Below are 16,175 nucleotides of genomic sequence, written 5' to 3'. Positions count from 1 at the left end.
ACTCTTAACCCTCTCTCCCTAAAACAATAAATTGAAAGGACATGATTGAAAGATCAGAAATCTGTTAGGCGTTGGTTAGTGAGTTGTTATGGTGCAGCTATGGGGCAGGTCACCATTAAGAAGGCAGGAGAAACCAAAAAATCCAATTCCCAAGGGCTACCAAGGTCTACACAACCAACCTTACCATGGTCTGGACCTCACCATGGACTCAGCAGCCATAACTTCATGCACTGTGCCCTCATTGACCACTAGCTTGTTTATTTCAAATGCTTGTTGGGGAATGCTGGGGGATGGACAGTGGACAGGCCCAACGTACTGCTATTCCAGGTTCAGGAGGAGAAACTGACTCACTTAATACTATAATAATAATTTATTATCATTCATTATTCTGATTAAGATAAAAGGCAGACATGGCTAAGAAAATTAAAAAAAACAATTACCTCGCCTCATCATCCCGAGCAATAATGAGTCTCATGTAGCTGGTGGCCGACGCAGCCCGCAAAATGTCTACAGCTCTGTGAATAGGAAACACTAATGAGTGATAGACACAAGTGTAGAATTAACAAGCAGCAATAGTGATGGTGCTTGTGAGACCTAAAACATACAAGAGAAGTGTCCAACCCAAATAGTGAAGGATTTCAAACTGCTTTACTTGGTCATCATAAGATTACATAAAGCAGCTGATGCATTTTTGAGGGCCAACAATCCCCCCCACACCCCCCCATCAAGGCTCAGTGAACTTTACCAGGACTTTGGTGGGCTAAAATTGATAATAAGATAGAAAAAAATCTGAAGAATATATTTCTAAACATTTATATTTTTAAAAATATATATTTTTTAAATATATTCTTCAGATTTTTTTAAAAATATAAAAAAGTAATTTTTAACATATATATTTACATATATTTGTAAATGCATTCCAAAAATGTAGATTTGTATATTTAAAGACATACAGTATATTTGAAATGTATTTTTAAAAATATTTTTCATATATTTTGTAATAATAAAAAACGCATTTCAGCATGCAGTATATATATATATATATACGAACGCTATCCCCACTCCAGTCGATCCTAAACTCAGCGGCTAGACTCATCCACCTCACCAAGCACTCCACATCTGCCTCCCCCCTCTGCCAATCCCTTCATTGGCTCCCGATTGCCCAACGCATCAAATTCAAACTGCTAACTCTGACCTACAAAGCCATCCACAATGCCGCCCCGAACTACATAACTGACCTGATACCCAAGTACTACCCTACCCGTGCCCTCCGCTCCTCACAGGACCTCCTACTCTCTAGCTCCCTGGTCTCCTCCTCCCACGCCCGATTACAGGACTTCTCCAGGACTTCCCCCATCCTCTGGAACTCCCTACCCCAATCCATCAGGCTGTCACCTACCCTCCTCACCTTCAGGCGCACTCTGAAAACCCTCCTCTTCAGGGAAGCCTACCCCAACCTCCCCTAACACCCGACCTCACCTAACAACTAACCTCCTCCACTCCTCCCACCACTCCATCCCCCACAGCCATCTCCTCCTGTACCACCTTCCCCTCCCTCCTAGATTGTAAGCTCGAAAGAGCAGGGCCCTCAAACCCCTCGTGTATTGTATTGTTACTATCTTGTCTCATGTTCTGTCCCCCTTGCTACTGTACAGCGCTGAGCATACCCTTTGGCGCTATATAAATACTGTATAATAATAATAATAATAATAATTATATATATATTGAAATATATTGAATATGGCCAAAATTTTAGCATTTCAAATATATGGCAATATATTGGGAAGAATATTTTTAAAAAATATTTCAAATATATTTTTCTTCCATGTGGGATGGCTGGGATGAATTCATAGACCAAGCCTTCTCCCAGTGTTGTCTTACACCAGAGGTTGTCTACTTGTAAAGTGATTAGGTTTTTTGACATTCACTGTAGTGAAGTGTAAATTTTAACACCGACACCAACTGTTCTAAATTTGTCAGCTAAAGCCTGTCATACATGGATCAGAATTCAGCTGGTTCAGCAGGGACTGGCCAACATTCGACCCATGTATGGGCAGGCTGATTGTATCCAAGTCAGTCTTTCAATTGACTTTGGTACAACCAGCCTGTTGTATTTTGTGACATTAGATTACTGCAGACTGCTATAGCCACTAGCAGTAACCATTGTATTCTGCCCTCCAGGAAGGCGCCCCCTCAACCAGGAAAACTGATTGTGTTGATGGTAAAATCTAGCAATTTTCTTTCCTTCCGCCTACAGTGGAAGGAGAAAAAATAGAGTAATCTATGGGCTGCTTTAGTCCTGTATCTTGGACCTCAGTCCCGATGATGTTGTGTCCAGGGTCATGTCCTAGGATCTCAGTGTTACCCTTATTTGAGGCACTGAGTAACTCAATAAAACAAGGTAATCAGGGGCCACACATGGGCAGCTCCTGAATAATTAGGGTTTGGGCAGGTGACTGTAGGGTGGGATATGGGCAGGATTGCCCAGTCACTAGACAGGCCCAAGACTAACTGTGGGCAAGGTTACCTATTTTTCAGAGACTGGGACTGAAATGTTGGTAAGCATGACTTGCACATATCTCACTGAACTTTCAGACCTACAAACTCCCGCAAAAATCTGAACATTTGTGCAGCATGACCCCACCCCTTACCTCTCATTGGACACTCCCAGCAAACTTTCTCCATTCACTTCCAGAATTTGATCTCCAGGCTGGAGCCGCCCTAAACAGAACACACAAGGCAATCTTCAGAGTCTTTATAGTCTTGTACATCCCATGATATGGTTTGTGACTGATTTTGCTTGTAAATACTTTAAAATCCTATTTTTGTCTCAGTGAAAACACTGCTTCCTGCTCTCACACTGTAGTGCTCTGCGGTGGCAGAGCTGAGCAATGGCCACACCCCTCATCACAAGTGCCCTCACCACGACTTGGATGGAAGAGGAAGAAGGGGGCGTTTCTGGTAAGGTCTGTTACTGACTACTGATTACAGAGCTGAGTAATGACCACACCCCTAAGTATAAGTGTGCTTACGCTAAAAAGGGGGCGTGTCTGACCAGGTCATTTAGTCAATGCTGATTACAGAGCCACGTATTGGCCACATACCTCATCACAAGTGCCCTCACAAAGACTTGTATGAAAAAGGAATAAGGGGGTTTGTCTGGTAAAGTCTGTTACTGACTGCTGAGTACAGAGCTGAGTAATGACCACACCCCCATGCACAAGTGTGCTTAGGCTAAAAAGGGGGCATGTCTGACCAGGTCATTTAGTAAATGCTGATTACAGAGCCACGTGTTTGCCACATCCCTCATCACAAGTGCCCTCACAAAGACTTGTATGGAAGAGGAAGAAGGGAGTATGTCTGACCAGATCTGTTACTGACTACTGATTACAGAGCTGAGTAATGACCACACCCCCAAGCACAAGTGAGCTAAGGCTAAAAAGGGGCGTGTCTGACCAGGTCATTTAGTGAATGCTGATTACAGAGCCACGTATTGACCACACCCCTCATCACAAGTGCCCTCACAAAGACTTCTATGGAAGAGGAACAAGGGGGCATGTCTGACCAGGTCTGTTACTGACTACTGATTACAAAGTGCACTGGATCTGGTGCCTACAGGACTGCACAGTCATTTTTAGATGCCCTGCATAACTGCTGTAACAGTTTATGAAATGAATGCTGTCAGGACAGGATGTACATTCTAGGTTTTTGTTCTACAACACACTAGGACTATGTTATATGCAGAACGTACCGTCAGAATAGGCCATGCCTCCAGGGAGAATTCTTTTCACATAGACTCCGTATTCTTCTCTGCTAAATTCCCGCAATCCTCCAATGACCTTGATTCCTGTAAGAAAAGTTTTATGTTATAATGCTAATTGCTTGGCTGCCATGCTAATCCTCTGGCTTCAATATGTTTTTTGAAGCCACTGACCCGGAACAAACATTCAGATTTGCAGCTCTGACATCCTGCTTGATCCTGGTCACCGGCTTGTAGAGTACTGAAGTTGTACATTGAGCTTTACAACCTAGGAACTGTCATTTCATACAATTGTATTTACCTTGGCTACGTTTTTCATTAAAGCCAAACTTTAAGCTCATCTCTCCTGCCCCTTATCTCCTTCCACCCCCAGAGCCCCTTTCCCGTGTATTTTCTGCTTTTTTGTTTTTATACTTACCTTTTCCAGATACCCTTAGGCCTATTCTGCCAATCTTTAATGTAATTATTCTGTATTGTGTTGAACAGCTTCACTTTTTTGTATCATGATGACATCTAGTGGTGGTTTCTGGCCACCACAACATGTTTACCAATATGATTTTGGTATCATTCTCTGTCCTCCCCTCCTGTTTAGTGCTATTTAGTTTAGTCCTAGCTAGACCCTCCCCACTTCTTCCATGTTCCCTCAGTCAGTTAGTTAGTAATTTGCAGAGACAGGGCTCAGGAAACTCTTCTTAGCTGCCCTTCTGGACCTAGGGTGTCCTACACGGGTCTGTGGCAGAGGCTTCTTACACTTTACAAGACTGGAAAAGAATAATTTGCACTGCAATTAGTGGAAGTAAATTGTGTTGGATTCAACTTCTGCATCTTATTGAAGAGTTAGGCTGCCTGTGGATGGTGTCAAGTCAGAAGATGACCATATCCAGATAGTCTGGGTTTGTGGAGGTATGTCAATAAATAAAGCAGCATTTGCAACAGACTGTCATGTGACAATCAAGGTCTTCTTCCAATTCAACTCTGCTCTTGGTAGGAGGTGGTCCTCAAAGATTGATGTGAGTGCAGGGTGCTGTGGTGATGGCCCCTCAGGGGGTGGGTCCATGACACCCTGCACTCACAGGATGTCCTCAGTCTCCCAGACTAAATGGTGTTGAATGTTAGTGGCCCTGGAAAATTGAGGACATCTAGCAATGAAAAGGAATTACAGGCATACCACGGTTTACGAACGCCTCGGTTAACATAATTTTCGTTTACGAATGAAAATCTATTGAAAATAATGGTTCAGTTTATGAATTTTTTTCGCAATACGAATGGATTAATTGGTTTTCAGTGCATTTACAAATTTTTTTTAATCATGTCCCTGTACAGTATTTATGCCTTTAAAGTGCACTTTATAAAGAGATTTGAACAGATAAGACTTTTTTTTACTTTTTTCTGACCTCCGTAACGGATTAATTGGTTTTTCAATGCATTTACAAATTGTTTTCGCAATACGAGCGGATTAACCTGTCCAAATCATGCCACCTCAACCTCCGCAACACCTCCAGAATACGCCCCTTTTTACCCAATGATACCACAAAGCTCCTAATTCACTCCCTGGTTATCTCTCGCCTCGACTACTGCAACTCCCTCCTCATCGGATTACCTTTACATAGGCTATCCCCCATCCAGTCCATCATGAATACTGCTGCCAGGCTCATCCACCTTACCAACCGTTCAGAGTCTGCTACCCTATTTTGCCAATCCCTCCATTGGCCTCCACTCAGTGTCGTCCACCCCTCTCTGCAAATCCCTTCACTGGACTCCACTCAGTGTCCTCCACCCCTCTCTGCCAATCCCTCCACTGGCCTCCACTTGCCCAACGAATAAAATTAAAAATACTAACAACAACTTACAAAGCCACCCCCAACTCTGCCCCCAGCTACATCACCAACCTGGTCTCAAAATATCAACCAAACCGCTCTCTTCGATCTTCTCAAGACCTTCTGCTTTCTAGTTCCTGTGTCACCTCCTCCCATGCTCACCTCCAGGACTTCTCCCGAACTTCTCCCATCCTATGGACCTCCATACCCCAATCTGTCCGGCTGTCTCCTAATCTATCCATCTTTAAACGATCCCTGAAAACCTTTCTCTTTAAACAAGCCTATCCTGCTTCTACCTAGTAAACTGCCTTTTATTTCCTCCATTATCTCACCCCCCCCCCCCCCCACAGCTATTACCTTTTGTATCACTCAACCCTTCCTCCTAGATTCTAAGCTCTAACGAGTCGGGCCCAATGTTTCCTCTTGTACCAAATTGTATTGTAACTGTAATGTCTACCTTCATTTTGTAAAGAGCAAACTGTTGGCGCTATATAAATCCTGTATACTAATAATAATAATTAATTGGTTTTCAATGCATTTATGAATTAATTTTTAATCATGTCCCTGTACAGTATTTATGCCTTTAAAGTGCACTTTATAAAGAGTTATGAACAGATAAAATACTTTTATTTTAACTTTTTTCTGACCTCCGGAACGGAATAATTAGTTTTCAATGCATTCCTATGGGAAACCGCGTTTCCGAATTTTTCGCAATATGAAAAGTCCCGGATAACAAATTAAATTCGTAAACCGAGGTACACCTGTACTGTGGGGGACAACACAGGTTGGGAATTTTTTACTTTAAGTACCTGCTGGGGGGACTATGCTATTTAAAAAAAAAAAAGTAATACCAATTGTTATGGTAAATAATACACAAGTAATATCTCCGCAAGCCTATAGTGTCCCACAAAGAGATACATCTTTTTCCTGACTGCGGGACGCGGAGCGGTTAGCTATTCCTCTCTTCCCGCTGGATAATCTTTTTATGTGACCTCCCCGGTGATGCGGCCACTAAATTGTATTTTCATCTTTCCTCTTTCTAGGTTATGTTTCATAATACGTGCTCTCATACTGATTCATATATCCCATTTTCATTCTCCCATCGCTGCCTTAATTGAAATAATGGTTTCATAGTCCCTAAACAATCACAAATCCTCTTATACATACTGGGTGCTGCCAGACAACTAAATCCGGGACGATTAGGCAGAGGGGCGATCATTTTACCTTGTGGGTTCTGGAAACCCCTGAATCCTGTCTACCATAGAGGAAGGGCACAGAGATAACGGACAGCTGACAAAGGTCAGGGTTCGGTGGCATTCATCCTTGGACACGATGGTCATTTTAAGCACTAACATTTTTCCTGTGTACAGGTTTTATTGTTATGTTTTGGGTTTTTGTTTTATTTAACCGAACCTTTAATGCTTTAAAAGTCTTTAATGTAATCATGTTAAAGCTAAAGTTTAATCTGCTTATATTTTGCCTTCCCTGGTCCTCTTTCCCCATAAACATGGTGATGGAGAAAAAAAAAAAAAACTTTCCACTTTCAATACATACCTTACTGTATGTATGTCATCACTAGGTCACTGTGTCTCTTTATGCAAAGCAGGCAGATCATGGCTGGTGGGAGGGGTGCTGTACATAGGGGAACATCACAGCACCCTGCCTCCTCTTGAGATCCTTCAGCCCTGATGCAAGCAGTGGGCAGGCTCCAGGGAGACGGTATGTGAATACTAAAATGCCTTTGTATAACAGGCGTCAGTCTGGAGTAGTGAGTGTTCCCAGGGGCAGACTGACACCTCATGGGGCCCCTAGACAATAGGGGATCATGGGGCCCCTGTGTCCTCGCCCACACTCAAACCACTCCCAAAAAAAGCCTATGAAAGGTACCAGGGGCATCTCATGGGGCCCCCTACTGACCCCGGGCCCTCAGGCAGTGCCGAGTGTCCAAATGGTCAGTCTGCCACTGGGTGTTCCTAGAAAGACTGTATTTGCATGCAGACTACCCTAGATAATGGCCACGTGTCATTATGAGCCTCCACAATTGAAAGAACTGAAATCCAGTGGGTGGAAGGGATGTCCTACAGCTAGGAAATTCTCTCTTGCTGCAGCTTCTAATGCACATTGTGAGGAGCTCACAGTGTGCAGTGAAATCAGAGTGAGCAGTTTGAGTCTAGGAAAGGACCCGGTACAACTGAAGGGAAGGCTGAAGGTCACATTTAAAGAGTCAATCTACCTTAAATTAATAGTTCAGCTATAGGTGGGTTCTGCTGGACTTTGGCAGCCACTGACTTCCTGTATGTCTTGGATACTCCAGCAGCAAATTCAAAGCCGATTCTGTTTCTGCCCACCTTTGAGTTTTGGGCGTTCTCCATTTTCCATTGCTTCTTGACCAAGATCCAGCGTAGTGTTCTTTCCTATCAATGTCCACTAGGGGTGCTACACCGCTATTTTGCCTCTTGGTAGGAATGGCTGGCTGTATAGTACCTCTGCTGGTATGATGGGGGTCCTGAAGAGTCTTCAAGGAAACCAAATGAGCATGCACCATGTAAGGTGTGTCTCAGGAGTACTCCCTTGGCATGGGGGTTCCCAATGAGCCCAGCGCTTCCTGGTTTAAATTTATTTTATCTGGTCTGGACATGGGCTGGGAAGGCAGAGAACCTGCGGTGTCAGTACCCCCTGGGAGTTGGTCGCACCAGGGGTTCTGTTAGTATCACTTGGGCATGGGAAAAACCACAGTTTTCTGCATAGTGGCTCTTTGGGGTAGGCCTTTTGGCTAAGTCCCGGGCAATTTTTGCTACAAGGCCACAAGGCCTAGCCATGGCGTCTTGCGCCGGCACTTATTTATATTATTTTTTTCCATGTGTGTCGCCTGCACTTTGTGCGTGTTTCTGTTACTTGGATGGAGGGTGTGTGTCCTTGGGCCTTTCCTGAAGTCTAGGAGGAAGATGTGTGGTCATTAGGTTCCTTCATCCCCTGAACTGGGGGGGGGGGTCTTCAGGAGATCCCTCACCTAGTACTCGGTGTTAAGCTTTGGCTGGCCATGAGGAGACGGCTGTGCTAGGCCTTTTAGCTAGGTGGACCAAGTTGTGCTTTGCCCCTGTCAGGAGCCCTGAGCCCTGGGGAGTCCGGGTTGAGTTCTACCTCTGGAGGCAGACTAGAGATACACCCTGAAGTGCACTTTTTTGTGTGTGTTTTTTGTACACTTAGGTGTTTTTGTTTTTGTACATCACAGTGGGTTAAAAAAAAAAAATCTTTTCCAAATTATAAAAAAAATACAGGCATGGTGGCAGCCTTATAATGAGTACAGTAAGTGTACAGACCTGGGAACTCGGCACAGAGATAGAAAGAGACTGTCAGGTAAATTATCTATCCAAAATCGACCAATATCAGAAATATCAGCTTTGAGATTCACACAATGAAAATAATTTTATCCATTATTAAATCCCTTTTAGATTTTAGGGTCCATCAAATTCAACCTCTCATCACCTACAGAGGAAAACTAAGAAAGACCCCCCCCCCCCCACTCAGGGTAACTGTGGTCAAACTTGCCCCAGTAGAGGACATAAAATACATCTTGGTTTCTCAGGAGTAGACCAATCAATTTCCCAGCTTGGAACATTTAAACATCATCTATTAATAATGATAATGTAGTATATTATTTGTTCAAAGAGAAGCATCCATTCCTTTCTGTTGAATGTCATAACTGGTTTTGCCATTACATAATCATTCAGCGAGGCTTTGCACAGATTAAAACTCTATAACCACAGAGAGCCTCTTCCTGTACGAAGTTTCGTTACTTGGATGGAGGGTGTGGGTCCTTGGGCCTTCCCTGAAGTGTAGGTTCCTTCATTCCCTGAACTGGGGTGGTCTGTCTTCGGGAGATCCCCTCACTTAATACTCGGTGTTAAGCTTTGGCTGGCCATAAGGAGACGGGTGTTCTAGGCCTTTTGGCTAGGTCGGCCAAGTTGTGCCTTGCCCCTGTCAGGAGCCCTGAGCCCCAGGGAGTCAGGGTTGAGTCCTACCTTGGGAGGCAGACTGGAGACACACCATCAAGTGCACTTTTTTGTGTGTGTTTTTTGTACACTTAGGTGTTTTTGTACATCACAGTGAGTTAAAAAAAACCTTTTATATCTTTTCTGTGGTCTTAACTGTGGTTTTAACTCATCACCTACAGAGGAAAACTAAGAAAGACCCCCCCCCCACCCAGGGTAACTGTGGTCAAACTTGCCCCAGTAGAGGACATAAAATACATCTTGGTTCCTCAAGAGTAGACCAATCAATTTCCCAGCTTGGAGCATTCAAACATCATCTATTATTATGGTAATGATAATGAAGTATATTATTTGTTCAACGAGAAGCATCCATTCCTTTCTGTTGAATGTCATTACTGGTTTTGCCATTACATAATCATTCAGCACGGCTTTGCACAGATTAAAACTCTATAACCACAGAGAGCCTCTTCCTGTACAAAGTTTCGTTACTTGGATAGAGAGTGTGGGTCCTTGGGCCTTCCCTGAAGTGTAGGTTCCTTCATTCCCTGAACTGGGGTGGTCTGTCTTCGGGAGATCCCCTCACTTAATACTCGGTGTTAAGCTTTGGCTAGCCATAAGGAGACTGGTGTTCTAGGCCTTTTGGCTAGGTGGACCGAGTTGTGCCTTGCCCCTGTCAGGAGCCCTGAGCCCCGGGGAGTCAGGGTTGAGTCCTACCTTGGGAGGCAGACTGGAGACACACCATCAAGTACACTTTTTTGTGTGTGTTTTTTGTACACTTAGGTGTTTTTGTACATCACAGTGGGTTAAAAAAAAACCTTTTATATCTTTTCTGTGGTCTTAACTGTGGTCTTAACTCATCACCTACAGAGGAAAACTAAGAGAGACCCCCCCCCCCACCCAGGGTAACTGTGGACAAACTTGCCCCAGTAGAGGACATAAAATACATCTCGGTTCCTCAAGAGTAGACCAATCAATTTCCCAGCTTGGAACATTCAAACATCATCTATTAATAATGATAATGAAGTATATTATTCGTTCAAAGAGAAGCATCCATTCCTTTCTGTTGAATGTCATAATTGTTTTTGCCATTACATAATCATTCAGCGAGGCTTTGTGCAGATTAAAACTCTATAACCACAGAGAGCCTCTTCCCGTACGAAAAATCTCCTTCGCTCCGTATGCACGACCCCTTGTGCTTTGTACAGTAACTGAGATAAAACATTAACATTGACCTTGGATGTATTTAAAGATGATAATTTAATCACCTCTAATAAAAAAAAAAGTCTGCCATCTGATTTAAAGAGGATTGATCATTAAATATGATGTTCACCTATTTCTTCCTTGAGCTCTAGACAACTGTAGGTTCTATACTTCACTGGTCTCCCCTACATAGAATAGGCTCAGAAGGTCTCAGCCCTGAGTACTTCCCTGTTCACAACTTCAGAATAGTTGGCAGGGTAAGCTGGCCATCAGGAATGCTGTGAGCAGACAGCGTAAGATTCAGGGATCTGATAGTCCCCTCAGGGGCGGACTGACAACTAATGGGGCCCCCGGGCAATAGGGAATCATGGGGCCCCTGTGTCCTCGCCCACACTCAAACCATACCCAAAAAAGCCATGAAAGGTACCAGGCTCATCTCATGGGGCCCCCTACTGATCCCAGGCCCTCGGGCAGCTCCCGAGTTCCCAAATGGTCAGTCCGCCCCTGGGTCCCCTACAGTCTCTCCACTACCATTGTGCTATTATATATCAGCCCTTAGTAATACAGATTAATAAAATAAATAGAAAATGAAAAGCACAGCTACAGAAACAAGTACCACTCCCAGAAGAATCATTTTAGATTTAAACTTCAAAATTAAAAAAAAAATGCAAATAATTTAAGATTCAATTGAATTAACGTAATATAATATAATTAAATTAAAATAATAAAAAGAGAAAATTAGGAACACAATTACAGAAAAAAGTACCACCCGAACCCAATTAATAAACTTAAACTTTAAAATTAAAAAAAAAAAGTCAATTAAAATTTAAATTCATTATTTTGAATCAAGCTGTAATTGATTTAATTCAAAATGTAATTGATTTATTTAAAAATAACACAATTACAGAAAAAAGTACCAGCACCCAGAAAAATAAACTTGAACTGTAAAATAAAAAAAATGAAATCATTTAAAATGTAATTAATTTTAAAATGTAATGGAAATATTTTAATTTAAGCTGTAATTCATTTAATTCAGAATGTAATTGATTTAATTTAAAACAGTGAAAAGAGAAAATGAATAACACAATCACAGAAAAATAGTACCACCCCCTCAGATTATTAAACCTAAAATTAAAAATAAAAATGAAGTAGTTTAAAATGTAATTGAATTATTTTAAATTAAGCTGCAATTCATTTAATTCAAAATGTCATTGATTTATTTAAAATAATGAAAAGAGAAAATTAACAACTGAATTACACAAAATAGTACCATCCCCCCATTAATTAAAATAAACTTAAAACAATGAAATCATAAAGTCAGTAAAATATAATTATTTTATTTAAACTGTAAGTCATTTAATTTAAAATGTAATTAATTTAATTTAAAATATACACTAATTACTTTTGTTTAACATTTAAAATACAATCCATTTAGACTTAAAGGCACCTTAAAAAAAAAACCCCCATAATATTCTGTGTAGTTCCTTCTCCCTCCGTGATAATAAAAAGTTGACTTTTTTTAATATTTCCTTGCTTGCTTTTTTTTTTTTTTTTAAACTTTACCCTAACCACCAGTTTTTTTTTACCTTTCCCCTACTTTAATTCTCGTAAAGGTGACATACAGCTCACTTCTGCAGCCTCCTGGAATACCCACATCACATTTCTCCGGAAGCTAGGGGCCAAGAACCATCTGACAAGTACCAAAGGGCTATTTGTGGCCCTTGAGCTACAGGTTAGGCACCATGGTCTGTAGCAAATTTCCAGTTCAGCAATGTGTAAACTTAAATATCTAATTAAAAAACATACATCAAAAAATGTTTAAAAATAAAATACGTCACCCAATCCATTGGCGCAGTCATTGAACTCAATGCAGTACACAGTTCTGTCTATTCCGTAAGGACCCATTAGTGTCCTGTAGAAAACAAAAGCCAGAAATTCATTATAGTCAGCGGATAGTTCCTTTAAGTAAGAAGGTGGAGTCATGCATATAGAAATCACAGATAGGAAGAGAATGAATTCAACAGACAATTCCTCTTCTAGCCATGCTCTCCGTAATTCCTTTCCTACATGTTCCAAAATTCCTTTGCTGTACATTTCTGCTCGTTTTCATTCGGCTCACATTGCTGAGCCACGGGCTATGCTGCCTCTGCCATGGTAGAAAAGTTCATATGTGACATGAAAATGTATCTGTGGGGGATTTTATATTTTACATCCATAGTTATTAATCCAGTGTGAAGGTACCTGGAGGCTCCTGCTATTAATTGCACATAGGAATAAAAAAAATTATAGTTTGCTTTATATTCTACAATAAGTAACAAATAACAGATACAATGTAGCAGCTTGAATAGTCAGTTTCTTTATGTCAGTGTCCCGCTGGGTAGATTTCCCTTCACTTCCTGTCCTGGTGACACAACAGAAAATCACTTGTGCTCTGTACTAGGTCCTGTATTATTTGGGCCATATCATGTAAATTGTGGGTGTATTTCCACGCCTGCGGTCCACAGTTGCTGGGGTCCACATAGCCGACCATAATAGTGAATGGGCTGTACGTGTCTTTGTGTATCTGTGTCTAGGGTTTTACGCACATATACAAGTGTGGTGGTCAGGGCCATCTTAATAGCATCATGGGCCCCTGGGAAAAGTAATACACTGGGGCCCCTACCAGCCTACCCCAGTTTACACTCCTACTCTCAATAATTAAAGTATAAATAGTTGATAGAATTAAATAAATAATTATTGGTACTTTTATTGAAATCAATTTTAAACAAGAAAACATGCCATAAATCAAAGACTAATCAACACAAAAGGCACAGTACTGGGGGTGGCAGAAAGGCATAGTACAGGGGGTGGCCGAAAGGCACAGTACAGGGGGTGGCAGAAAGGCACAGTACTGGGGGTGGCAGAAAGGCACAGTACAGGGGGTGGCCGAAAGGCACAGTACAGGGGGTGGCAGAAAGGCACAGTACAGGGGGTGGCAGAAAGGCACAGTACTGGGGGTGGCAGAAAGGCATAGTACAGGGGGTGGCAGAAAGGCACAGTACTGGGGGTGGCAGAAAGGCACAGTACTGGGGGTGGCAGAAAGGCACAGTACTGGGGGTGGCAGAAAGGCACAGTACAGGGGGTGGCAGAAAGGCACAGTACTGGGGGTGGCAGAAAGGCACAGTACAGGGGGTGGCAGAAAGGCACAGTACTGGGGGTGGCAGAAAGGCACAGTACTGGGGGTGGCAGAAAGGCACAGTACTGGGGGTGGCAGAAAGGCATAGTACAGGGGGTGGCAGAAAGACACATTACAGGGGGTGGCAGAAAGGCACAGTACTAGGGGTGGCAGAAAGGCACAGTACAGGGGGTGGCAGAAAGGCACAGTACAGGGGGTGGCAGAAAGGCACAGTACCGGGGGTGGCAGAAAGGCACAGTACAGGGGGTGGCAGAAAGGCACAGTACTGGGGGTGGCAGAAAGGCACAGTACTGGGGGTGGCAGAAAGGCATAGTACAGGGGGTGGCAGAAAGGCACAGTACTGGGGGTGGCAGAAAGGCACAGTACTGGGGGTGGCAGAAAGGCACAGTACAGGGGGTGGCAGAATGGCACAGTACAGGGGGTGGCAGAAAGGCACAGTGCAGGGGGCATAGTAAGTCATAGTATAGGGGAGGGGGGTCAGGAGGACACAATATGGTCAGCTCTACATGGCAAACAATAATAAAACATGACATAACTCAAAGGCTAATCAACACAAAGGGCACAATACAGAGGGCATAGTAAGTCATAGTATAGGAGGGGGAACAGGAGGGTACAATATCGGGATCAGGAGGGCACAGTACAGGGGGCATAGTAAGTCATAGTATAGCAGGGGGAACAGGAGGGTACAGTACAAGGGCATAGTAAGTCATAGTATAGGAGGGGGAACAGGAGGGTACAGTACAAGGCCATAGTAAGTCATTGTATAGGGGGGGGAACAGAAGGGTACAATGTCGGGATCTGCAGGGCACAATACAGGGGCCACAGTAAGTCATAGTATGGGGGGGGGAGGAAGGCACAATATCGGGAACAGGAGGGCACAGTACAAGGGCATAGTAAGTCATTGTATAGGGGGGGAACAGAAGGGTACAATGTCAAGATCAGGAGGGCACAATACAGGGGTCATAGTAAGTCATAGTATAGGAGCGGGAACGGGAGGGCACAATACCGGGATCAGGAGGGCACAGTACAGGGGACATAGTAAGTCATAGTATGGGGGGGGCAACAGGAGGGCACAATACCGGGATCAGGACCGGCACAGTGCAGGTTCTGTGACGCTGCCCGGGACACGGCCATCCCGGGACAGCTTAGTAAAAAGTGTGATTGTCCCAGTAAATCCGGGACAGCTGGCAAATATGATGTAATGCAAAATTGTCCTGGGGCCCCTGGGCAGTGCCCAGGGGTGCCCATACATTCAGAGAGCCCTGGTGGTGGTATAAAGCAGCATACAGTCCATTCACTATTATGGTCAGCTCTACGTGGCAAACAATAAGAAAACATGCCATAAATCAAAAGCTAATCAACACTAAGAGCACAGTACTGGGGGTGGCAGAAAAGCACAGTACAGGGGCATAGTAAGTGATATTATATGGGGGGGGGGGGGTCAGGAGGGCACAATACTCGAATCAGGAGGGCACAGTACAGGGGCATAGTAAGTGATATTATATGGGGGGGGTCAGGAGGGCACAATACTGGAATCAGGAGGGCACAGTACAGGGGCATAGTAAGTGATATTATATGGGGGAGGGTCAGGAGGGCACAATACTGGAATCAGGAGGGCACAGTACAGATTCCGTAATGCTGCCCGGGGCACGACCATCCAGCTTCATAAACAGTGTGACTGTCCCGGCAAATCCGAGATAGTTGGCAAATTATTATGGGGCCCCCGTGCACCTGGGGCCCCTGGGTAGTGCCCAGGGGTGCCCATACATTCAGAGAGCAGGGCCCTCTGTTTCCTCTTGTACCAAATTGTATTGTAACTGTAATGTCTCCCTTCATTTTGTAAAGCGCTGAGCAAACTGTTGGCGCCATATAAATCCTGTCTAATAATAATAATGATTTGGCATTGCTGGAAGATTGGTCAAAGCAGTGACAGTTGTCTTCAGTCAACAAATGAATGCACCTAAAGTATATGTAAACCCTCACCTTGTAAAACAAGCCCTAAATGAAAGGCAAAACATTTGTTTATAGATATTAACAAAAAAAAACAAAGTAAATACATTTTTTTTCCTTTTATATAAGTGATCACATACCCTCTGTTCTCAGCTGCATAAGAGCTGGGGGAGGAGAAACAACAGGACAATGGTCTTCCCAGTGAATAGCTGTGCCCGGAGGAGCGTGTCAGGATAAGTCTGATGATTGGAGGAGAGCAGGCTGAGTTTCCAGCACAGCTA

General features: G+C 43.4%; 1 protein-coding gene across 4 annotated transcripts in view; it reads right to left on the bottom strand.

Moving 5' to 3' along the window:
* Positions 1-16,175, bottom strand: part of LOC149448898 (syntaxin-binding protein 4-like) — a 103,874-nt gene that overhangs the window by 51,660 nt on the left and 36,039 nt on the right. For all 4 annotated transcript variants that reach the window (XM_089694099.1, XM_089694101.1, XM_089694100.1 and 1 more), the window contains exons 2-5: positions 12,608-12,681; positions 3,752-3,847; positions 2,652-2,721; positions 441-515 (exon numbers count right to left, since the gene is read on the bottom strand). In XM_089694099.1, coding sequence (XP_089550225.1) covers positions 441-515; positions 2,652-2,721; positions 3,752-3,847; positions 12,608-12,681 — 315 coding nt within the window. The remainder of the gene's footprint in view (positions 1-440; positions 516-2,651; positions 2,722-3,751; positions 3,848-12,607; positions 12,682-16,175) is intronic.

This window comes from Staurois parvus, unplaced genomic scaffold (genome assembly GCF_062004578.1).
Source record: "Staurois parvus isolate SC_StPar_1 unplaced genomic scaffold, SC_StPar_1.0 ptg000649l, whole genome shotgun sequence".
Taxonomy (NCBI): Eukaryota; Metazoa; Chordata; class Amphibia; order Anura; family Ranidae; genus Staurois; species Staurois parvus.
Note: the sequence above shows the minus strand (reverse complement) of the source record. Positions and strands in the feature narration are given on the sequence as shown.